General features: G+C 42.7%; 1 protein-coding gene across 9 annotated transcripts in view; it reads left to right on the top strand.

Annotated features, from left to right (window-relative positions):
* The first annotated feature begins 714 nt into the window (after positions 1–714).
* The window catches only part of plce1 (phospholipase C, epsilon 1), a 97,483-nt gene continuing 73,016 nt past the window's right edge, over positions 715–25,181 (top strand). For 4 of the 9 annotated variants that reach the window (XM_047608887.1, XM_047608886.1, XM_047608884.1 and 1 more), the window contains exons 1-5: positions 716–991; positions 18,303–18,436; positions 18,717–19,303; positions 19,398–19,775; positions 20,876–21,085. In XM_047608887.1, coding sequence (XP_047464843.1) covers positions 18,758–19,303; positions 19,398–19,775; positions 20,876–21,085 — 1,134 coding nt within the window. In that variant the 5' untranslated portion in view covers positions 716–991; positions 18,303–18,436; positions 18,717–18,757. Of the gene's footprint in view, positions 992–14,007; positions 14,123–18,302; positions 18,437–18,716; positions 19,304–19,397; positions 19,776–20,875; positions 21,086–25,181 lie in introns of those variants that run through there. The other 5 variants (XM_047608882.1, XM_047608880.1, XM_047608891.1 and 2 more) reach the window with 5 other exon arrangements.

Genomic DNA, 25,181 nt, shown 5'->3' with positions numbered 1-25,181 from the left:
AAAAGAAAATAGTATCAGATAGAGATCACAAATTAACCTTTTCAATTCAAATCACTTTATTTGTCCCCACGGGGCAATTTAAAAGGGCATGACAGCAGCTTAGAGGACATACAAAACAGAATAGGCCACAAAATTGTCCAACGAGCGTGTGTTTGGCTGGTGGGACGAAGGCCGAGTAACCGGAGACACGGGGAGAACATGCAAACTCCACGCAGGACATTCAAAAATGTCTAAAATATGCAAACATTTTCTTCTTTGCACTACAACAAAGGGACACAATTGGAGTTGTTTATTTAATTAATTACCCTTTTACAAGAATAACCTGGAATTTCATGGGATTAAAGTGCAGTTTTACTAAAAGCGTGTGACCCCTAGTGGTAAAAAATGGGAATAGCAGGAATAACTTTTATTTAAAAATTGCAGTGTTTAGTGTAGTTTTGCACACTTTGTAAATTTATACTGGGAGTCCAGATTGGACTATCTGGCGTCTCCTACACCTGTGAGGAGACTCCGCCCCTGTAAACAGTGACCATACCTGTCAAACTGAAATATCAACACCTCGTTTTGTGTGAATGCAAACAGTAACACCTGCACCTTTAAACACGTTTATAATTCACTCAAAGGCCTAGAAACGAGAATCCCCTCCACACAACCCTTGAACTAAACCGAGTTTGACGTGGAGGTAAAGGTTTCCGACGCGCCTGAAGGCACCGCAGCGTACTGTCTCCGTCCACACTCAACGACAAAACCGATTTCAACGTGACTCCTGCCTGTGCTCATGCGGCGGTGTTACTGGATGCTGAGTGGATTTGACAACACCGGTGGGTGAACCACGAGCCCCGGCGCCTTCAGACCGTCTCCCCGGTGCAGGTTCGGGGCAACTTTACCGCGAGTTACGCTGCACACGGTGCTTTTGGGGACTTTCAGGAGAAGTTTGATTGGGGGAGTCGCTCGCTGTCGCCGCATCGGTCTCAGCAAAGCGGTGTCCCAGGTAAGTCGCCTTCAAACGAGCTCGACAGGAGAGTTTTTTGTGCATTTATTTTGCGAAGTTATCCGGTAGGTGCTACACGTGAATGCAGGTGAAACGCGGTTAGTTGTTCTGTCTCTAACTGAAAGTAAAGACATGCGGGTTAAGCTCTTTCCTGGCGCCCTTCGGTGAACTGGTAGCACGTTTAAGGGCGCAGGTATTAACCCAGTATTTCCATTGTTGTGCTTTATTTTGCCCCCAAAACTAGTGTGCGCTCAGTTTGTGTTAGCGCTGCTGCCGTTTTCATTCACCCGAAACAAAGTGTGTGTGTGTGTGTGTGTGTGGGTGTGTGTGTGTGTGTGTGTGTGGGTATTTCAGTTTGACAGGTGAGGTCACTGTTTACATGGGCGGAGCCTCCTCACAGGTGTAAGAGTCGGGGTGAATTTACAAAGTGTGCAAATTTACACTGAATACATTTCCTGCAATTTGTTTTCCCAATAAAAGCTATCCCTGCTATTCCCAGTTTGTCCACTAGGGGTCGCAAGCTTTTAGTAAAAGTTGCGGACGTAACACAACTAAACAGTTGTTGGCAGCAATGTGCCGACATTGCACTTTTATCGCATGAACTTTCTGATCGTTTCGTAAAAGAATTAAAACAGACTAAAAGACTTGTTTAAACTAAAATGAGTTTGGCACCCAAAAAATATCCTGCTAATGGGTCCATCCTGGCCCGAGTGCGCAAAATTATGTAGAAGACAATTAACTGCAATGGAGTTTAGGCCTATGCACGTGACGTCAGAGCAAGCTGAAGTTTCCATGGTTACGGCCAAAAAAAGTGACAGTTGAACGTGGAGATTAGCAGCATTAGTTTGAACCATAGGATTTAATAGCGTCTAAATTGTAAAATTAATTTAAAAAAAGGTGAAGAGCTGTTGTGTGATTGCCTCAATCAACACATTTGAAAAGCAGTCAGAGATATATTTTTACAGATATCTGCCAAAGAAAAGAGAAGTAAATGGATCGCTGCATTACGAAGAAACAACTGGAATCCAGGCTCAGAAACCTGGTGTTGTGGTTCACATTTAGTGTCAGATAATATTAATTTATGCTGTAGTTTTTGATGAAGTCATAGCTTAAGTTACTTCTTCAGTTACGTTCTGGAGGGCTGTCAGATAAGTTTGTGGATGTAGTTGTTTTGGCGTAGTTACGGCCGACAGTAACTATTTCAGTTTCAACAATAAATAACAATAAACTATGTATCTTCAATCATTCCTTGCCCTTCGGTCGGATGCTACAGTATTATATGACGTTACTTCTCCGTAAAGCTCTTAGCGTTAGCATCTTTTATTTAGCTACATTTATCATAACTGAAATGACCTAAAACTAACTTAAACTAACCTAAACTGAGGCTAATCCACTTTCCAAATCCATACTAGTTCCTATGGATCATTGTTGCGTTCAGTTGTTCTTAATTTGATCTGATAATCCACGTTTTCCCGGTCTCTCTGTATTTATTGCTACATTTCACCATGTTTTAGCCACTCGGGGGGCGTGGCCTAGAGCGGCACTGACCTCAATGCATACTCTCTATTTTTCAATTAAAGCAACTGCAGTTTCTAATTTGGCCACAAGGGGCTTCTGCATTCTGTTGGATAAACGATGAGTTGACGCACGGCTAACTTTCGGATCTCTGTTTATTTTGGCAACTGGCAAACTTAAACGACGTCAAGAGAAAGCATCATGTAGCTCAGCTGTCTGCTCCCGGGCCTATGTGAAGCAAAAAGAGTGTATTATAAAGGGTACCACAGAAGAAGAAATCACTGAGGGGTGGCAGTGTCTAATGCCTCGACGGCCAGGTGAAGGAACACTTTACCATTACGCCAGATTTTGTGTAACGACAACAAGATGTTTATGCGTGGCCCCGTTAAACAGGCGTCCTCGGGGACGGGTGACCTCACACCCCCTTTGCATGTGACGCTGACGTGAAGGTTGCTTTAGCGAGCATTAATCGCTTCCAAATGTTAATGAAACGGGGGAAAACGCTGCTCAGATTAATCCAATCCAGATCAGTCTTAGAGGAAAGGGCAGGAATTCTGCCCGGTGCCGTGTTGTGAAAATACAACGGTCCACATGAAAGTCCGTCGTGCACGACGGCCTTATTTACAGAGCGAAATGAGAGGAGAAAAGGTTCCTGAGAGTCCATTTACTGTAAACACACAGAGAAGCACAAACAGCCGCCAGGTTATTGTTTGGAGAATGCCAGTGGTTTAAGGTGTTTTTTTTACCAGTATTACTTTACAAAGGGACTTGTTTCTTTGCTCTTCGGTGTAAATGAGCTGCACAATGAGACAAAACTTTGTAAAGCCTCGGAGATAAACTCAAACCCGTACTCTCTAAAGCTTATGTATAATTTGAACCTTTATCAAGGGCGGAGCCATCGTGGCCAGGACTGTTGCATTCCACTATATCAGCTGTAGCTAGGTGTGCCTAATAAACTGACACATGGGTGTAGCTTTAAAAGATGTCAGAGTTTATATCAAAGGAATGAGGTCAGGGTTGATGCTAGAACGGGCGCCGCGGTTTAATTATCGATATGTTTTGCAATAAAGGTGTCCTCGTCGAGTCTTAATTAGACCTGATCTTTACTACGTTTCCTCCCCGGGCGAGTCATTTTTAAACAATATTAAAAACCTGTCGGAAACGTTCTGGTCATCGTCAGCCAGTTGCCAGTGAAACAGTGAGCTGAGACGTTTTGGTTCTACGCGGATGTGGTTTTGGTTCATGGCAGATCTAAAATTAATAACGAGAGATCAGACTCGGATGGAGCCCGATACACAACAACACACTTCATAGGCTTTTAATAGGACATAGGTCATTAGCACCGTTTTTTTATAGTGTTAGCTCGCTGCTACAGACGTGGAGGTTATTTTAACATGCAGAATAGGAAATTAACATGAGAACAGCTGCTGTGTTTGAGTTTTTATTACTTGCTTTAACAATAAAGTGCGTATATGACATTTTACATAACTCTGCTGCTTTTGTTTACTGTTCTTAGCCAACGGTGGATATAAATCAAGTTAAAGTAAGATTTAGAGAACAACAAACTAAGCACGACAGTAGCACCAACTGAGAATTATCACATGTTCTCTGGTTTATGACGTAGGCAACGTAGACTTGTTTTATTTTTATTTTCCTTGGACTTTGGTGCTTGTTTCAGTGTTTTTTCTTGTTTTCGCCTCCGGTCTAAATGAGAACAGATCCTGCACCCGGTCACTGGAGAAGCGTCTGTGAGCTTTAAGGGGTTTATCATTTCTAAACTCCTTAAAAAGTATAAGCTCTTATTCTATAAAGCAGATAGTTGGTGATGTCCAGGGAAGAAGTTGGAGGCAGCGTCTGAGCTCCGGCTGTTTGCCCTCAGGTCCAATTAATCAACATTATTTATAGTGACCGGTTTAACCAAGTACCTGGAGTTTGTTTCAGTATCTGCTCATTTTTCTGTTTTTTAATTTTCCATCTTCAGTTAAACCTTCTCTGTCGTCTGCTCACGTTTTGTTTATCCTCCGCTAACCATCAAAAACAGCGACCAAGGTCGATATATGATGCATCAATGCTCATTCCCTGTAAAGAAAAATATTTATTTACGTGCGATGTTCACTCGTGTTCTGTGATTTGACCCTTTGCCCAAACTTTCTTCAGCAGGAATGTTGATAAGAGTTTTAAAGACACATTTAGAAAAGATGTGGACAATCATGATATAAGCTGTTATTGAATATTTTTGCTTCATATCCTCAGTTTTTACCCAAACGAAAAGCGTTTGACAGCGTTTCATGTTTGCTTCTCGTTTCATCGTGCTGCGTTTAGAGGAGTCGGGTGAAAGCAGCGTTGAGTCTTGGGATGAAACCTCCAGGAGGAGAGAGGACCGGGCGGGAGACTGGTTTGACTCGTTTCCAGAGCGGCTGTTCCCTGTGTGTCCTCGCTTCCACGCTTTCCATTTATTCAAATGTGGCGCAGCTCCAGATTTTGTTTTTATTCCCTGACTTTACAGCACAGTTAAATACAGCTATAATACTTTTGATATAAACTTATAGGGATTTGATCCTCGCTATGTTCTTATCTGCTTCTGCTGGACTTGGTTTGTTCTGACATTAAAGGCGTTACTTTATGTTGGCATTGCTTTCCACCAAGATGCATTTAAGACTTAGGGAAACTGATGCAAACCTCCTCTGCTGTTTATCCAGTGCTTTTAGCAGTAGAGCACTGAGTAGTTTATTTTCTCTGCTGTGCTGTATATTCCTTTAAGTCCTGTGCAACATGTTTAACAGGTATTTGTGGGGCAACCCCATCTGATGATTCACCTGTTGTGAAGCCTGGAAGGAAACGGTGCTGGTCCTTGGCTCATTAGTGCGTCTGATCTGGATGAATAATTTCCCCAGATAACATCTTATCATAACTGTTTGCGGTGCACGTTGTTGAATACTTGTGTTAAATGGGTCAGTTTAGCAGTTTGGCATCATGTTTAGGCCCCGTACTGAAGATCACACCTATACCTTAAACACTGTGATGCTGCTCAAGGTTTTTCTCCTGTTTTAACAGAACAGTTTACTGAGGATACTACGGATACTAAAGTCTGCGTTTGGATTCTGAAAATAAGAAAATATACATCTCTTTAAAGATTGAGTCTCTTTTGCTACTCACAGTCAGCTGTCTTTATGAGGTCTGTGCTGAATTGCATAGTTCAGTTCACATATGTCAACATGATGCAAATGTTACACAAAGAGAAAAACAGTCAATTACTGTACTTGATCATCTGGATAAGCTTCTTCCCACGACGATGTTTAACTGCTGCAAACAGTTTGCCTGAAGCTCGGCTCTGATTCAGACTCGCACTGACTCAGGTCTTGCCCAGACGACAACTGGAAAATAATGAGGTGGTTGCATGAAATGGTTTCTAGGGATGGGTGTCGCTAAGGATTTTCTGATACCGGTGCCAAACCGGTACGTTTTGTTTGTGTCGGTGTTTAAAGAATGAAAAAAGATACAAACTTTGTGCAACAACCGTGTCTTTTTATTTTTAGGGCATTTTATGATGCACAAAACACAACAGAAACAGAATTATGTTACTATTTCCTCATGAAATCACCTAATTTTTTTGGGCTTTGGTATTTATGTCCCTTTCCAAAGAGCACCCTCGTTATATGCATAAAAACACATTTTATGTTCTTATTATTTATCCTCATATAAACAGCAGTGTATCAGCAGTGTATTGGTCTCCTCTCCGGTGATGCTGCTGACTCTGGCGTGGGGTCTTGCAGGTTGTCAAAGACGCTAGATTTCTTGGCTCTGATGTTTAATCTAATTCCAGGTGTTACCTCCCTTGCTGCAGGTTTCCCAGTCTGCATCTTTAGAGGTGAAGTCCAGTCAAAGTTTTGACTCTTTGGCATCAGACATTTTAAAGCTTCACTTCCATCCATGCAGGTGAAAAACTGATGTCACGTGTAGCGTCGGCATGTGGGACTTTCTTTTTTATTATTTGCAAATTTTCAATAAAGTTCTTGGATGGAAGAAAAGAGCTAAGGGGGCGGTAATTCTAAATTCAGTGGCACCGAAATGAAGCACCCAAATCTGCGTTGCTTTTCAGTCGTAAAACTTTGACAGTGGGAGCTGAAGTCTGTTCACACGCTGAGAACAATGGCAACGATTATTTCTCACGGGCGATCGTTGTCGGGTCACGGTGAGAGTTTGTTAGACTTGTCTCAACGTCGTTCATATTTGTTCCCCGACTGCAGCACAGTTTCTGTTGCTGTAGACAAAACACACACACACACACACACACACACACACACACACATCTGAGTCGTCTTTTATTCAGCCCTTGCTAACAACCCCTCGCTCCGGCGTTCATGCGTTCATCCACCGTGAAAACAGTCGGTCCTTGACTCAGCCCTCTCCCTCTGTTGTTACACTGAAGTGCACCCAAACAGATACAGCCGCACACACATACACAGCACCTCTCTCTTTCTGAGCAGTTTCCACTGGCGTCCCTCTCTGCCCTGCCCTCTAATCAAAGCCATATGTTCCCCAGATCGCTTGCATGAAAACGTCTGTTCTGTTTGCAGCCCTGTTCCCCGGCGCAACCAGCCTCCAGCTTTGTGTCTGACAGAGGGAGTCCTTGTTCAGAAGCTGAAAGGTAACCTGCAGGTAGTCGCTTCGCCACCTTGTTTGTCCTTTTCTTTTGTTGCGCTGTGTGTGTGATACCGGCGTCGGCTCGACGGTGCAGTAAACTCGGCGTCTTCGTGTCCCCGCGTTTCACGTGCAGCAGTTTGAGCATCGATGAGCTCATCTGGAATCGTTTCAGTCCGTTGCCTCAGTCATTCCTGGTGGATCGTGGTGTTAAAGATTTAAACCAGCGTGTGCTTCTCTTGCAAATCAGTCAGTCTTTGGAAGTAAACACCAGGCTGCCTTCTAAATAAAAACAGCATAATTCCAAGAAACTTTACCATTCTGACCACGACTGCTGTAAACATAACCCGCGCCCTTGGTAAAACCCACCACGATTGCATTTCGTATCACAGCCCAAAAGTTTGATAACTTTCAAACGACTGATGATTCATGACTTGAACTCTTCTAAAGAGGAGGATTCCACAACATTCTGTGCATCTGGTTATGGGTCAAATATGCAGTGGTAGAAAAACAAGTCTTCTGACACCCCGTGCATTTGTGAAATATTGCATTGAGAATCGCTCTTAGGTTTTAAAGTGCAGTTTCTTTTAGCCCAGTCACAAGCAAAATACTAAACAGATCCTAAAAACTTAAAATGTATCGGTTGAATAAAAATGCATAAGACATTTTGAGCATTGGGTCGTTTTGGTGCCAGTGATCCACTAATGAAGGCCGTGCTTTTTATTAAAAGACACATTTTTCTGTGTCCGTGCTCCGTGTCTATATGAAGCCAGTACATCTGAAAGTCCTTCAGAGACAAAAATCACTAAAACATGAAACTTAATGCAGAAAACACGCCTGGAGATACAGATTCTCAGCCAGGAAAGGTACAGCTGCCACCAGATCACCAGGACGTGCAGATGTAGTTCTTCAGCATTTGGATCCACTCTGCAGAAACACAGACGAACCAACAGCTCGGAAGATGAACCAAGATCTGGGCATCCATGGGCTTCTTCAGCAAGAAATGACCTCATCCTGATCCACATGTGCAGGGAAAACCAGCGAATGACATCACAGGAGCTCAAACAGCAGCGGTCAAACCAAACTGGTGTCCAGGGTCTCGTACACGGTCAACTTTTAGATCATGGGTTAAAGTCCGACAAAGCTGTCAAGAAGCTCCTGATCAATGAGGAGGTTAGACCCAAGAACACAAAGACTGGAAGATGAGTCCAGTTTCCTGCTTTATCTTCCTCCTGCTAATGTGAGGAAACATCTCCAGCATGTACAGTAGCTACTGTCAAACATGGTGGAGGCAGCATCATGGTTTGATTTCATCTCACTGTCTGCGATGGTACCTTGAACTCTGCCAAATATTGAGCCATTCTCTAAACTACATGCTTCCTTCTGCACGTGCTCTGTTTCATCAAGGTCAAAACTGGATGTTTCAACAAGATACTGCCCCTTACATCCACACATCCAGGGCCACACTGCAGGAGCACAGGATCCAGGTCTCAGAGGGGCCAGCTCATTCATTAACCCCATTAAAAACCTGGGGTGGGTCATCAAAAGGTCTGTTTCAAAGCGCAAACCAAAGAATTTAGAAGAATTAAAAGTTGTAATTCAAGAAGAACGGGACGAGATTAGCCCTCAACATGAAAGGCTCGAGGTAAACATGGCTGACAGGGTTAGAGCTGCAGTGCTGCTAACGGCAGCAATGTGATGATGTGATGGTTTATTTATTTTTTGTTCAGTTTTGAACAAATTCACTGTTATTTGTTGACTTTGTCATGTTGAGAACTGGCGAATTGAAACTGTCAAGAATTTAGTTGTGTTACTTTTTCTTGTAAACAATAAAGAAATTAAATACAATCGTATTTGTACAAATGTATTTGTTTGTGTCTGTCTAATGCAGCCACACCCTTTCAAACACACAAAAAAAGACGTTTCCACAAATATTTCATGATCATATTTGAGATTGCGTAAAATTTTAACAGTGTCCGAAAACTTTTTTTTTCCCACCACTGCCTGTCCAAGTTTGAGAAGCCAGCTGGCGTAATGATTAACTGTAATTACACTTTTAATATTCAGAGTTTGCCTTTGAAGGAATCGACTACATACAGCTAATGTGCGACAATAATAAGTTTTATTGCCAGCGTCAATAAAGCTTCAATAAAACAGTGAAATACAGTTTGGCAGCTCTTTGGTTCGGAAGCAATAAAAGAAGAAACTGTTGGAGCATGAAAATAAAACAACTGTAGCAGCTGTAAACGGTAAAATATGTTGTGTATATACGGTACAATGGTAGCATACAAACGAATGTAATTGGTGCAGTGAGGAATAGCAGCATTTGAAAACATTGTGCGAATGTGCGTATTGAGTGTAGATGGGCTGGGGAATAACTGTGGGGAGGTTATTGCACAACGTTTTATGAAAGAAATATTGAAGGTGTGAGGGATTTGACAGCTGGAGAGTTAAAGCTGTTTCTATTAGTTCTGGATTTGATGACTCTGGAAATGTGCTCTGGTGTAGATGTCTCTGAGGGGAGGACTATTACGCGGCTTAAATAGTGGGAGATTGTTTTTAATAAGAAAAATCAGGCACACAGAAAACACTTTTTATTTTATTAGTGCCTGGCTTGATTTTCTTCTGACCAAATCAGGATGATTAAAGGTTTTTCCATCTTACTTTGTCAAAATGGTCTTTTCACTGCGAAGTAACATTTTTTTTTTTTTCCAACTGTGGAAACGTTAAGGAATGTGATTGTATTGTAGTCATGTGATGCTTCTTTTCTTCTCTGACCCCCAGTGTTAAAGAGAAAGAGGAGGAGGGGGACGCTCTTTTTCCTTTTCTTTTTCTTTCTTGGGTGCATTATTAAACTGTAGACTTGACGGGAACTGTTTTCCTTTGCTGGATCCTAGAGATGGCCGCCTTACCATATTTCCACTGCATTTCCATAACATTGAATATCTGCAGTATTTTATTTCATACAGTCTGAATCTCTTTCCTCTTAACTCTGACTCTTAAAACATATTAAATGTAGTTGGGACACAATGCAAAGAAGGTCAGGCATCATTTATTGACATATGGTATGTTGCTCCTTGTCTTTATAGCTGCTATCTTAGGAGGTATTTCCATAATGCTTCTGGGTATATTCGCCTTAACATGCAATATTAGGTCTATATTTGCACTTTATGACAGTTTGGTTGGATGACTCACTTGGCAGTGACAAAAGAGTCTTTCTAAGACTCTACACGGATGTCATGTAGGCAATCAAGTTTCTTTTGGCCTCGGGTCTGATACAGATCTTAAATAAACAACAATTCCCCCCTTGGCTATTAATAAAGGCTTTTTTGTGTTACTCATATTCTCACAGGTAACTTGTACTGTACAACTGGATAAATATTTCTGTCAAAACGAATGTAAGGAGGAGAAGGTAGGTCGTACGAAATGTTCTGGTCATCCAACACTGCCATGAACGCTGTTACCCTTTCTGGAATATTGTCACCTCGATGCTGTCTCCAGGAAACTTTTCTCCTCTTTTAAACGTTCGGTTACAGCCTTTGATTGAGTGCACTTCTTTGTTTTGTTGTTTATTCCGTGGTGAATCGAGGTGGTAGTACTGATTGGCCACCTCGCCACATAGACATGTTTAGTCCATTGACTGTTTATACTACAGACAAACCCATTGTGACGTCACCCATTGGATTCTCAACCTCGAAAATGAAGCCCGAAGTGGGCGGAGCCAGCGGTCGCCATGTTAGATAGGCTTTACTCCGCCCACACTCGGATACTCCAAATATGGACGTGGGGAGTCGTGTTAGATGTGTTAGATGAGACCCACCCACCAAACTCTCTGCTACCTGTTAGCTCAGGCTAACACCTGTCACTTAATTATGCAGAATTTTAAACCTTAATTTTCTAAAGTTAGAAAAAAATTCACCCCTGTACAGTCGTCATGAATAGTGAAATAAACTATCGAGACAAAAAACGTTTTTTGTACCAGGCTGTAAACATGTTAAATGATGCTGTAAAGTTGGGCTTTTTAACATGGGGGTCTATGGGGGATTTGCTCCCTTTTGGAGCCTCTAGTGGCCACTCGATGAACTGCAGTGTTTTGCACTTCCACATGGGCTCCATCGCTCAGACCTGGAGGTTGACGCTTGGTTTACTCGTGTGATGTCAGTTCTCCTTCTTATTCCTCTTTGGTTTTTGTGCAAATTGACTCTAGCTAACTGCCACTAAAACAGAAGAGGAAGATGTTTTGATAAAAAAATTATAACTATGAAAGATCAGGCTTGGCTGAAGCTCGATACTGATCTGATAATTAAAAAAAATAAACAATTGCCCGGAAACATCTTCAAGTTTGTACAACTACAGCTGAAGCTCATAGTGAACAGTTTGGATTCTTTGGCCAATGATCTGTAACTGATCTAATCTGATGTTAAATAGAGAAAATCTCTTCCCGTGGTGATTCACAACGTGTGGGGCTGAAGCCGGTAACCATCTAAGAATCACTGGCCATCAGCAGAGTCTTTGTGTCTAAAGAGGTCATCTACGTCTCCCCTGGTTGCGGTTGGGTGGCACCAAGAGCATCACCCTATTGTGCACACACGGCAGGGCTTTTCATTTGTGTGACCCCCCCCACACACAACAGAAAGGGGGGGTCCTTTTCTCCCTGACCTGCTTATTATGCATGAGGAATGTTAAAGATCCAACACTAAATCTCGGTGTGAAGTATTTTGTGGAGTATTTTGCAGGCTCAGGAGGATCAGCTCTGTTTGAACACTTCTCCCGTTTTACATGTATTCACTTTAAACGCTCTTTAAACTTTTGTTTGCCCGCTGACTTTACAGTATTAGAAATAAGCCCTAAGTAATTGTACGCGTCAAGTGTAAAAGGCTTTTATCCCTAACCTCATGGCTGCTTTTTTACTCTGCTGTGCTCCAGAGCGAGGGTGGATCTAATCACATACCAGGCAGTGAGTCATCGTTTGGATGAGTTGTGAAATAATCCCTTATGAATGAACATCAGAGAGAAGAGGCTTTCATGTGAGAGCGAAGGCTCCCTGATGAGGGGGATAAACATTGATTTAGGCCGGGGGTTCAAAAACGGGTTAGTCCCGAGACACAAACCCATTAAAACAAAGTGTCGGCCATTTTGGTTGGATAACCCCAAAACAATGGGTTATTACATCAGCGGCTTCAATCCAGTGGTTAAGTAGTTGTAGTGTTTAAGTACTCAGCCTGTGAAAAGATGTGGCCGTTTAGACGTCTTTGCCTCGTTCCACCTTCTGCTCGTTACTTGCTAATTCATAGCATCTATCTATCTATCTATCTATCTATCTATCTATCTATCTATCTATCTATCTATCTATCTATCTATCTATCTATCTATCTATCTATCTATCTGTCTATCTGTCTGTCTGTCTGTCTGTCTGTCTGTCTGTCTGTCTATCTGTCTATCTGTCAGTCTATCTGTCAGTCTGTCTGTCTGTCGCATGTGAAAGTAAAATGAGTGTTTCATAGTGATAATGTGACTATTATGATGTGATTAGATAAGTTTTTCTCCATGTATATTAAGGAAGACAAGCTTAACTAAGTTTTAGAACACTCCAATATTTCTTTCTTTTTTTATTGACATTCATGCAGTTTAATGTCTCGTTTTCCTCTTTACTTTTTTGTTACAGAATTTCCCAGAAATGTGTGTCACTTGCTTTTTTCACCGGTACATTCCCGTATTCAAACTTCGTCCGTTTTTGTCATCATTCAGTCCTGCGATTATTCTTCAGTTATTCTAAAATCCTGAATATTCAGCCATTGATTCACAGTGAGTAAGCAAATAATAAAGTAATGAATAAGAGGTCATGGAAGGAGGAGACACTTTCATACTTTCAGATATGCTAGGTGTGTGTTAAGATAAACTAACCATGGACTATAGTTAGAGAAGCAGCCTCCCCTGTGGAATCTTTAAAGTCTTTTCTTGTCTTCTCCTGGAGTCGACTGGTTTCAGTCCAATAAATAAACATTTCTGTTAGACTTTATTTGTCCCAGAAGTGAGATGTGTTCCCACTTGACTGTACATAAATTCAACACAACAGAAAATTGGACAAGACAAGGAAGTGGTCAGATAAACACTGACGTATGACATTTGACGTAGAAAATGGTGGACGTGGATGGCAGATACAGGGGAGAAAAAAACCAGAACCCAGTCATCAGGGTCTGTTGTTGAGGTGGCGGTGGCAGCTCTTTCTCAAGCTCTTTCTGCCCATCGAAATTTAAAAGTCCAGTATCTCCGACTTGATAACTCATGTTCTTTACTCCAGAAATGTCCTGGTCGTCCAGTGTCATAAATTCCCTAACTTTGTTTTTACTTGCAAATCAAGTTGCGTCTCTTATTTCCAACTTACCAAACATCCACATTGAATAATTTACACATTGCTGATGGACTAATGGACAAAGTAAAGTTCTTCCACGCAGTAGATGTGTTTAGCTTCTTCTTCTTCTTCTTCTTCTTCTTCTTCTTCTTCTTCTTCTTCTTCTTCTTCTTCTTCTTCTTCTTCTTCTTCTTCTTCTTCTTCTTCTTCTTCTTCTTCTTCTTCAACAACCTACAATGTCACCCTATTTCTTTAACATCAGGCGTATTTGATTTCCCATAACTTTTAAATCTTTAAGTCATTCTTTTCAAGAAAAAAAAAACAAACATAGATACCATCTGTGCATTTTTCAGAAAAACTGACCACCTCTACTAAGAGTAGTTTTGTGCTCTAACTGTCAAGGTAAAAATGTATAAATGTAGCAGGAGGGACATTTTGATTGGCTGCTGAGGTTGTTGTGACAGGCCCATCCCATCGTGTCGCTGCTTTGCTCTTCCCTCACACACACTCCTGTCACTGCGTCGTCTTTCTCTCAGTCAGATGACAACGAGACAGTCGGCAGGAGCCTGGAGACCTAGGGCATTAAGAAAGAGTTCTTATGAAGCCACACGCCTCCAGTAAATGTAAGTAATTTGAGGAATTTGACTGGAAGAGAAGCACAGTTAAGTGTTAGAGCTGATGGTAAATGCCCCACACGTTGGACAGGGTTGTTTATAAAGCTGCAAGTGAAGTAGAAATGATTGAGTGTTTTCTTGGTCAGTGCACTTGTCACTCTGTTTGACCTGGTTTCCACTGTGTGTTTGTGTTTGTGTGTGTGTGTGTGTGTGTGTGTGTGTCTGTCTGTGTTTTTAGCCCAAGGCTGAGATTTAACCTGAAAGAGTGTTTCACTTTCCCGGCAGTGATCATAGTTCAGCTGATAACAACTCTTTTCCACACTGTTTGTCTTTTGCTCACTATTTGCTCAGATTTTATCATTCTTTTTGATTCCTGGAAGCTTCTAGTGTGCGTTTGTAAACCTCAGCGTCAGAGATAATGGTTAATTCACCATTTCTGTAAATTTTTAGAACTGAGGGCTGCAGCATGTAGTAGACACTTACATATATTTATATATATATATATATAAACCAGTTACCCATTTTAAATAACCAATGTGGAAATACTACCCTGCTGTTAATTTCAGAGCGATTTTAAATTAGCCTGGTGTTAAACGCAGCTGTCTAACATGCTCCTCAGCACGTGGCTTCAGGATTTAAAGCCACAGGATGCAAACATCTTACCTTGACTTGCAGCTACCATGTTGTCTAAGTGCTGCCCTCCTGAACTAGAACTGGTTCATGCCCTGAACACGTTTGTCATGTTTTTTTTTTTTGTGTGCGTCCTCAAATGACTGCAGCCTCAGAGAGACTGAAGCATCGGGTTATATTTTGCAGTTAGAAAGTTTTTTAACCATAACTTGTTTACTGTACTTTTGACACTTCCCTCTTTAATGCCTTGACTTGTTTGCACCGCAGCCTTTAATCCGCCTTTTCTAACGGTAACTACGCCCAAGCTCAGGGGTAAGAGTCCACGACAATATGCATATCAAACTGGATTTGTGATCCACATGCGATCAGGAATAAAGGGCCTGTGCATACAAGCTTATGGAAAGATGAAGTGTTATTTTATTAGAGTCCTATTTATTCATTATTTCTTGGTAACACAGAGACTGGGGACGAATACACTCTCGCATATATGAATGGAGTTTGCAAAGTATCTTTTGCCATCTTACGATACTGCACACCTTGTTGAACCTGTTAGTTGTCTGTGACACATACACAGGAATGCAGTGAGAACAGAGAACTCCGGAAGTACAATCATTTTATATGAAGTTGCTGATAACAACAGAAGTTTGATTGGCTTATCTATGAGTGGGCTTTTTTCTTTTTTTTTTTTTTTATTTATGTCCACTTATCATATCAACATGTCATGAGGTCAAATGTTATTGCTCTCAATCAATAACGTAGACAGACAGGCATGTCCCACGTGTTCCAGTTTCAGTGCAGAGGCTCATTGTGCAACCGACTCAGATGGAATCTTCTATTTACTTGTTCTTCCATTTTATTAGGCTGATATACCCCATGTTCCTCTTTGCATTCGCTTCCATTAAACATCCTGACGCGAGATAGGATGATATATATCGTTCGGGAAGAGATAATTATTCATGAGAAATTTGACTTTTTTATAGGAGTGACGTTGATTTGTTGTCAACAATAAACGTTTATGAAAATCACATTATCTCCGAACCTGTCCAATCTCCTGACATGCTTCGCCTGCTTTATGGCGTGCCACAAAACATGTTACCGCAGTAACCAATGATGGTTATGTTTCAGCCTTGACAGGCTTTGTTATGGCCAAGATCCCTGGCCTACCTGAACTCCTGTAAGGAATTCAGAATCAGTGCGTTTATATGCTCTGCAAAAAAAAAAAAATGTCTTAATCCAACTTTAACTGGACAACTTAAGTTACCCTGACTAAAATCGGAGTTCTCCTTATTCAACTATAACGCCCAGATAATGTGATTGGAGATAAACTTTCTTTGCCATGTATACGCCTTAATCGGACTTTAACTAAACAGTATGACCCTGGAAGAAGAAGGTAAACAGAGCCTGTAGAAGAACCACCCGAGGAATAGCGCCACCTTATCTGCACCATAATTAGTGCGCACATTACGTACGAGATTAAGATTTACATACATAAATATACCCCTACATGGTCTACGTCACTGTGACGTCACAACGTTAGCTGGAGGCAAAACTGAGGGAAGCTTGAGGTGAACACTGTCACTGTCAACCAGGAAAATGGCGTCTTGCTGTAAATCAAAAACACTAACTGAAGTCAAACATTAGGTTAATCATTATTTGGGGGATTCTTGTTACATATTGATGCTAAAGCTAATTGCTAGCTAATGCAACATTAGTTGCGTGTTTCAGGGGCTTCCAAGCAGAAGTTGCATTTACTACGTTACCCTCCACTGTTTTTCCACTTACTTCTTTTAATATCTTTGAAGGAGATGCTTCACTTGATAAATACAGACCAGACCTCGTCCCCTCTGTGTCCTTCTTTGGTCAAATCGTCCCTCCAGTGAGTGAGAGTGTAGGGGTCGGTGAATATAGTCCCATCAGTCTGAGACAACACTCATGGTCTCAGGGAGTGAGTCTATTAGTATATTCTCTAAAATATGTGTTGTCCTCGTCCATTTTTGCCAAATGTCCATTAAAGTATGCTAACCACCGTTTACAGACTATAGTGTTTGAGACCTTTTGCCTCCAGTTAAGCCCCGCCCCCTCACAAAACTAGTGTTTACAAGGGATTTATAGGTCACGTAATAGGTAAAATGGAAAGGTTGTCGTATTAACCTGCTGACGAGACACATAACACCACCTATTGTGGAGGAGGACAATGAATGAATAATTCCTATTTCTTTGTATAAAAGTGGTTTATTCTTTTAAAACATCCTCTAGTTAAAACTTGTCTCATAAATCTGGACCGAGAGGGATTTCTATCATTTATTTTTTCCTATGGGTCCAGACATTTGGGACACACTGAGGATCTGGTGATCGGTGCAGTTTTGCTTTCTGTTTTGTTTTATGGATTGCAACATCGAACTAAATGACAATAAATCAAAGTCAAGTTCTAACACAAAATTCCCCACAAAATTTTTTGTTTTGAGTCATCAAATTAGACGCGACTGAAGACCTCTGCTGAGCTGCGAGGCATGAAGGTTAGACGTCCCATGCAGCTCATGAATGGAGCGCTTGTCTGGTTCCTGTCTTTTGGCTGCAGGTCTGTCTGCGCGAATCTAGCACAGAGCCTTGAAAAGAGTCCGCCGACGTCCAATACACACACCTCAGTGCGCCTGTATCACACACAGACGCACACAGTGTAAAGCCGGTCCTCCCTCTCTCTCTCTCTCTGGCTCGGCCCCACATTCCGACCGTAGCCCACACATTTTGGCAGAGAGTTGAGGGCTGTGGTCTCTCTAATTATAAGGTTTTAGGCGCTAGTTCGGGGGGATTTATTCGTCGTCGGCCACCGCGACGAAGCCAGAACCACACCAATTAGCATGTGTGCATGTTGTGGGTGACTGTGTGTCTGTCGGGGATGTATTTCATCCCACCACGGTGCAGAAATATTCTCCGCTCAGGTCCGATTCACCTCAGCGTGAAAATTAAGATAAATGGTTTCCTGTGGTGATTGCCATGTGGCGTAACATTGTGACCACCTTCGTAATATTGTGTCGGTGCCTCCAGAACAGTCGTGGCTCATCAGAGAGTGCACATCTGAGGGTGTCCTGTTTTGTGTGGGGACGTCTGGTCTGGTCTAGGTGGATGCTACATGTCTAAGTAACATACACAAGAATGAATACCAGGTCCAAACTTTCCTGGCAGAACACAATTGTCACAAGATGGTTCGTTACAGGACATTGTGCATTAGAATCCACTGTCCACTTTTATTGACATCTTTGCATAATTGCTTCTTTTGAACCCTTTCAGGCGTCATTTAACACCTGTGCTGTGTCAGTGGAAACGTGATGATAAACGGGAGTTTGCATGCTTCAGGGACTTTTCTTTCGCTTTCTCTTCATGATGGCATAACTGTGGCATACAGACAATGTATTTCCTTAATTTCTTTTTCTGTGTGAGTTAACCTATCAAAACAAGAAAATGTCTTTCGGTTTAGTCTCAAGTCTGTGTCTGTGTCTGCGCGTCATAACGTGATCATTTATTTTTTTGTTTGTTGTGCTCTCTCCTGTGTTTTTCTCAGAGCCCACAGCTATGCCACAGATCCGTGTCCGGGTTCAGGCGGAGCTAGCCCAACCGGGGACGCACATGGCCCTGTGAGCTGGGACCGGGGACCGTACTATCAAGGAAATTCCTCAGTCCTCCAGGGTCACCTCGGTGGGTTCATTATCTGCTGGTTTGTACAGCTGCACAAGCTTCTATTTCCACAACACACACACACGCAGACAGAGCATGCTCTGTGTGGACGCGCCGTCTCAAGAGGCCACTGGAAGCTGATGTTATTATTTGCCTCGGCCTCAAGGCAATGGCTTGAGGCAAGAACCAGTGAAAAAGTTTAAGCTGATTTTAAAATAATGCGTTTAATTGTGTTGATGATAATTAAAAGCAGGTTAACTAAATGCTGGCGTCAACAGTAAAGTTCTTCTTCTTTTCCAAGCTGCAGAGAAAGGACGGAGCGTGACACCACAGGGAGACGTGATGGCCACCGAAGCGAACGAAGCTGAGGTTGGGCCTGCAGCGCTAGCTAAGCGCGTCTCACCTCCTTCCAGCCGGAGCGGACCGAGCCGAGACGCCAAACATGCAAATAACGTCCAGCAGGTGTGGAGGAGCGCCGAGCAACCGTGGCTGACGAAGCAGCGGAGCAGCCCGTCCCTCCTCCTGTACAGGAAGCTGTCGTGTGACAGTGAGAACGAAGCCGCTGTGGACAAAGAGTACGAGTGCTTTGAGTGCGCCTCAAAAATCTTGAGTGCTGAGGAAAAACATTATCCAGAGCTGTCAGCTGGCACCAGCGTCCAACGAATAGCTTTGGTTCATCAGAAAAGTTCCGAGGGATCTTTGAGCCAGCTGGACGAGGCCAGACACAAAACCAGCAGCAGCCACTGTCCCTGCACCCGGTGCAGATCCAGTCCTAGTCCCGGCTCCAGCCCCGTTCACAGCCCTCGTCTCAGCACCACCTCCTCCTGCCCCAGCCAGAGACACGTCCGCCGCAGCAGCCTCCCGGTGTCAGCGCTGGCCTTCCACAAGGTAGAAAACAAAGATGATAGACCATAGAAAGCAAATTAAAAATGCACTGAAACACATGTAAGAGTATTTATGTTGCCATGTTCTGTACTTCCAGACTCAAGACAGTCCTTCCAGTGAACCAAGTTCTGTGGCGTCGTCTCCGTGCGGTTCCCCACTCATCAACTGTCGCCACCAAAACGGACACATCCGCCTGTCCCACCTAAAGGACGGGTACCTGAGTTTAGAGAGGCTCAACCGAAGGCCCCGGGTCAACAGATACTCCCTGGAGAAACTGTTCATTCGTCGGACGTCTCTGGAAACCGTGACAACGTCCCTGAGCCACGACGAGAAGGCGTCCTTGGGAGACGCCAGGAACAGCAACAGCAGTGATGAGGAGGACGGCGGGGTTCTCTCGGACAACGCCACGTTTGTCAGGAACCGGAAGGAGCGTTCTACTGTCCTGGTCAGGCGGTACTTCAAGAACAATCAGAAGGTATTTACAAGTTTCATTTCTGTTGGTGTTTACTGGTTTTTACCAGAGCCGTATACTAGAGAGAGTCTGGCCAATTACAATCATGGCGCCATGTTTGCTACATCGGGGGTTAGATTCTACAGCGTAACCTTATGGGGCGGATGTGCTGTGTTTAAATAAATGTCTTATTTTCACCATTAACGGGCCTATAAATGTGATTACCAACGTCTCATTTAAATATCTCAGCGTCTGCTTCCTTTAAATATCTTAAATGAGCCTGTAAAATGCTTTGTAGCCCAATCACCTCATCAGTCATGGAGCTGTGTTTACCTTCTCCTCAGTCTCCGTGTTCATCCATCACTGTTAAAAGTTAGAAATTACTCAGAAAAATTATAAATACTCAGAAATAGTGAAAATTAAACCAGTCTCATTGTTATTTCGTATTATCATTATAGCATTAGCATGCTAGCCATAATAACTTAGGAGTATATGTGTATATATGTATATATGACGATAGCTTTTTCATTTTTCTAAGCCTTTAGTCTGGATAACTAGCTAGCATAAGGTTAGCATAAGGCCAGGTTAACTTCAAACTTCATTCATTTGTAAAGCGGCGTTTTTTAGATCAAGGTTCACATTAATGATGGTATGACTTTATTTTTTCTATATAAAATCTTAACAAACGTCAAAGAGAGACACTGACATTTACCCCGTCACATAATAGAGAGAAACCAGCTGACATCCAGTTCTTCCTTTTAATCTTCTGCTCCATAACTTTCTCTGTTTTTGTTCACTGGGGAAACGGTGGAGTTTCCTCTGTGTTTTCCTGATCCTGTGGCATATTTTAACATTTAATCCAACTTTATTTTTCTGTTATTGACACTTCTCTATGGGTGAATATTGGTTAGATGTATCTAACATGGCGCCCATGAGACATGTGACCAGCTCAGAACCAATCAGCATAGAGGGACAGATCAGACGCTCCATTCCCTAGTTGGACCAGACTCTCTCTAATATACAACTCTGGTTTTTACTTTTGTTCATGGCTTCATGAACTATCTTGGTGACCGTCTTCTATTAGATAATGCCATAAGCTGAAACACCTCCTTCCTCTCCACAAGGTGACGAAGTCGGTGTGTACGGGAACCAGAGCGATCGTCAGGACGCTGCCGTCGGGACGCATCTCAGAGGACGTCTGGGCGGCCGTAGCTTGTCACGGGTTGAGGATTCCCACCAAGGAGGACATGTGGCCGACGCTGATGCGCAGTGTCGAGGGTGAACTCAGAAGCTGCAGATGCGTGCTACGCTTCGTTGGCGTGAAGCTACAGCAGGTAAGAACGTGTGTACACTCAGTTTAATGTGTTTAATTGGAAAGGATTCCAGACATCGTGGGTTTAAATGTGTTATCAATAAAAAGTCATGTCAGGGCAGAAATGCAGCCGTCCTGTCCTAACATGACTGTGCCTCAGTGGATCTACATACACCGATGCCACCTTCTTGCTGTGGGGTGGGGTGGGCGCCCGGTCTGTCTGAAGTAATAACATCCACATGAATGAATGTCAGTTCTCAGCAGAACATTGAATAGTCACAAGATGGTTGTTTACGTCTCCTATCAGTGGTTATAATGTTGTGGCTGATTGGTGCGTGTCATAATGTGCACGATATTTATGCTAAGCCGTGAGCTAGTCAGCAGCTTCTCTGTGTGGCGACTGGAGCCGAGGTTCTGGGGAGGTGAACGTCCTATTTCTTCTGAATTCAGCCGAAGGTTAAAGTGAAGGTTTGTGAAATACGTTGCAGAGGGAACTATTCGGTCTTTATTAGAGGTGCCTCGTTCGTGTATTGTTGCCCGTTAGCCAAGAAAATTTGGCACCTCATTTCTTGGAGGTGATTTTTTACCTATTCTCCTCCATCCATGCTGGTTTATGAAGCTGGAGCTGAGCAGAGGCCACACAGGGAGGCCGTGTCTTTATGGCCTTAGGAGCACACGGCATGTGCTTCCTTTGTAATCTCTCTTCTCTCCTGTAGGAAAACCGTTCTTAACCCTTTAGGATCACAGTTTTTTTTTTTTTTTTGCTTATTTTGACCTTAATAAAGATAGAAAATGTCCTGTTGCCTATTTTGTTACAATTTAGTGCATGTTATAAGAGTGTAATAAACTTCTGGGAGAGTCACAGGAGAAGTTACCATAGCAACAACATATTGATTGGGAAGCTCAGAAATAGCTGAAACTTTTGCCCTGATCAGGGCTGAGCAGTACGAGCAAAAATCTATATCACAGCATTTTCTACTGGTTGAGAGAGGAATTAAAACAGTAGAATGACTAAGGATGGAATGTTTTACTGTAATGATGAGTAAATATTGTAGAATAATTCCACATTAGTTGTAAAACAGGTTTGCATGACCACGTGTTTGCACTGAATGTGGATGTGGAAATTACCAAAGATTAAAAAAAATACAAAGAAGAAACAGGGACAATTACAGTTACATTTATTTTGATATATTTATTCATATATAAACTGTATCTAATGTCAATAGCAGTGCGACATTCTACCGTAATAATTGTAGTCTGTGCGCAAAATTTTTATTTTCTCATTCATAAAAAGCTAAAATTAGGTACATTTTCAGGGACAGCTTTAGTCAAGGACAAGTCATCCAAATCAGGAACATCTGGTCACCCTAAAAAAAACTACTACAACCAACTCCTCATTTTGACGCTTCTTCATTTTTCGGATCTTTCCATCTTCGCAAAGCCTCACACGCACCATTGAAGATGGTCCAGTCTGAAACATGTGCCAGTATATTAAAATTAAAATGATTAAGAACTGGCACTCCGCCCGGCCCCTTCTAAAGGGTTAATAGCTGCAGTGACACGGTCGTATATGTGATTTAAGTGATTCTTGCTCTTTCCTTTATTTGGGTTGTAATGTTTTGCTTTTAATGCACTGAGGATGAAGACTTCGTTCGAGGAGCATGTTAATAGAACAACACACACACACACACACACACAGGCTCTTTGTTCAGGTTAAAGCCCCCCCCCCCCCCCCCCCCCCCCCCCCCAGGAAAAATGATTTATTCTCCGTTAGTTTGGCTCCTGTGTTACTGACAGGCTGAATGACTGAGCCTTGTGTCTCACGCGCGCCTTTAAATGGACGGAGCAGAGTTGGCGTCTGCATTAAAGCTGCAGCCGTGGAAACTGGACAAGAGAGAAAGAGAAAGAGAAAGATGGTTTCCAATCGATACTGTTTTATAAACTCTGCATGTGAACGACTCAACGTGTAGCTGTGTTTGTGAACCTCTACCTCTCTGTAGGTGCTGAGGATGCGCTCCAGCTTTTTTATTTTTTATATTTTTTGTGTGTTATCTTATCCTCTCCGTTTTCCTGTAAAAGCACACGGAGACTGTAACGCCGCGCGCTGGAACTCAGAGCGACCACAAAATTACACAAGAAGCGAATTATTACGTTCATTGCATAATAGCATATTGTATTTCGTTTCTGCTCCTCTGCTCCGTGCGAGCGTGGCTCTTTAAACTCCACGCCAGGAAATTCTGAATATTTGCAAGCTAATGTATATCAGATAGAGTTGAGCTCTGCAGCCGGCGGCGCTCTGTCCTGTTCACTTTTACATTAAATTGGAAGTATATAAGATATTATTTTTATTATTATTATTACGCTTTGTGTGATTCTAACTTTCACTGTCATAACTGTAATGTGATTGGGAATGTGACGGCACATTCCCATTACGTTTTTCTTTTTTTTTCTTTTACTGGTCCATGTGTACCCACAACACAGCCAAGCGCTGTAGAAAGTTTCTCACATGTGGAGGGGGGCGGGGAGGGGGGGGGGGGGGGGGGCTTGGAACCTCACACCATTAAAAACACACAGACTTACACTGATGCTGCAGCACATTTTCTTTTTTTTTTCTTTTATGACTCCTTTGCGGTCGTAGAAACGCAGGCCGAGTTCAAGTCCAGGGAGAGCTGCTTTTATAATGAGCCTATTGAAAAATGAGGGGGGGGGGGGTGGAGTGGGCAGAGGAGGGGAGGGGAGGGGAGGGGGGAGGCTGTCAAAACAGTATCTAAGCTCCTCCAGTGGAAGGGGTCACCAGAAAACTCCTGTGCAGCAGAGAATGAGTTTCTGCAGAGTGGCCACCGGGATCATAGTGAAACTATGAGGAGGAGGAGGAGGAGGAAGGCGTTACAACCAAATAATTATAAAAAAAAAAGTTTTCTGCACATTCTTGTTTTATCTGATCACAACGCTCAGAGCGTTTGAGTCCTGACAAACAAACAGTGTGTTTCTTTCATGCTTTGCCATCTGCAGATACATGATTAAGTAATTCTTCACGCACATTTCAAAGTCCTGACACCGTCCCTCCGCCCCCGACATTACTGACATTACTGAGTCTGCAGTAATCACACCGACCAGTTTTTTTTGTTTTTTTTTGTGCAAGTATCCTGTGGGCTTGTGCGTTTATTGCTACAACTAATGAAGGGAGCCAAAGAACACAGCGTTATGTGTGAAGGAGGGACTGGAGCTGCAGACCAGCGGTGACAGAGAGGAGGCGGTAACACACCAGCAGAGAGAGGAAAAAAAAAAAAAAAAAAAAGAGGCAGAAAATGAGATTTTAATAGTGGAAAAAGAGGAAAATCGGTGGAACATGGCGGTGGAGGTTTCTGACGGAGGGAGAGGAAGCAAGACAAGAATGTTTTACATGTGTTTTTTTATTTTATCAGCGATGAAAAGCTAGCAGCTAACAAAAAAACTGAGCCTACACATCCTTGTTATTACGGTTTAAACTTTATAAATGCTTAAAAATGAATAACCAAAGGGCTTATTAGAGAATACAAGGTGCTGCACTAAGACGTCCCTTTAAATTCCCACTTTGCTTTGCTGCACCTTAATGCACCGAACTGTCCTGATGTGGACTGTAGCAGTGGAGCTGATTATTGCTCTCAGCGCGTCTGTATTTGTCCCAAAACTCGTTGTTCCTCTAATTTTATGGAAATCCGAACACAGGAAGGTCCAGGCAAGTGTTTCATTAACTGGGGCCGGTGGTGAAGCGGTAAAAAACACACACACACACCTGGTGCAGGCATCAAACGCTCAACTCTAAGCTGCCGGCAGCAGTTTATTGTTTGCCTTTGTGTGGAGTCCAGCAATTAGAGCCCCGCTGGGTCCTGTCATTTCACTCAAAGTGATGTCTCTCTGAGTGGTAAGTGACCGTTTACATGGAGGCTCGGAAACGTGTCTTCTTCCCATTACTGAGGATGCACGGGGGGGATTGGTTTCTCCCTCTGGGGACACTGCGTCCTCTCCGTCCAGCTTTTCCCTCAGGATGTCTGGTCGTAAGGAGACTTACTGCCTGAATGCTGCCAGTTCATATCCAGGAATATCCACGGTGGGAAAGTAAATAAAATCGTCTTAAT

Source organism: Mugil cephalus, chromosome 16 (assembly GCF_022458985.1).
Source record: "Mugil cephalus isolate CIBA_MC_2020 chromosome 16, CIBA_Mcephalus_1.1, whole genome shotgun sequence".
Classification (NCBI taxonomy): domain Eukaryota; kingdom Metazoa; phylum Chordata; class Actinopteri; order Mugiliformes; family Mugilidae; genus Mugil; species Mugil cephalus.
This window is presented reverse-complemented; position numbering and strand designations above follow the sequence as displayed.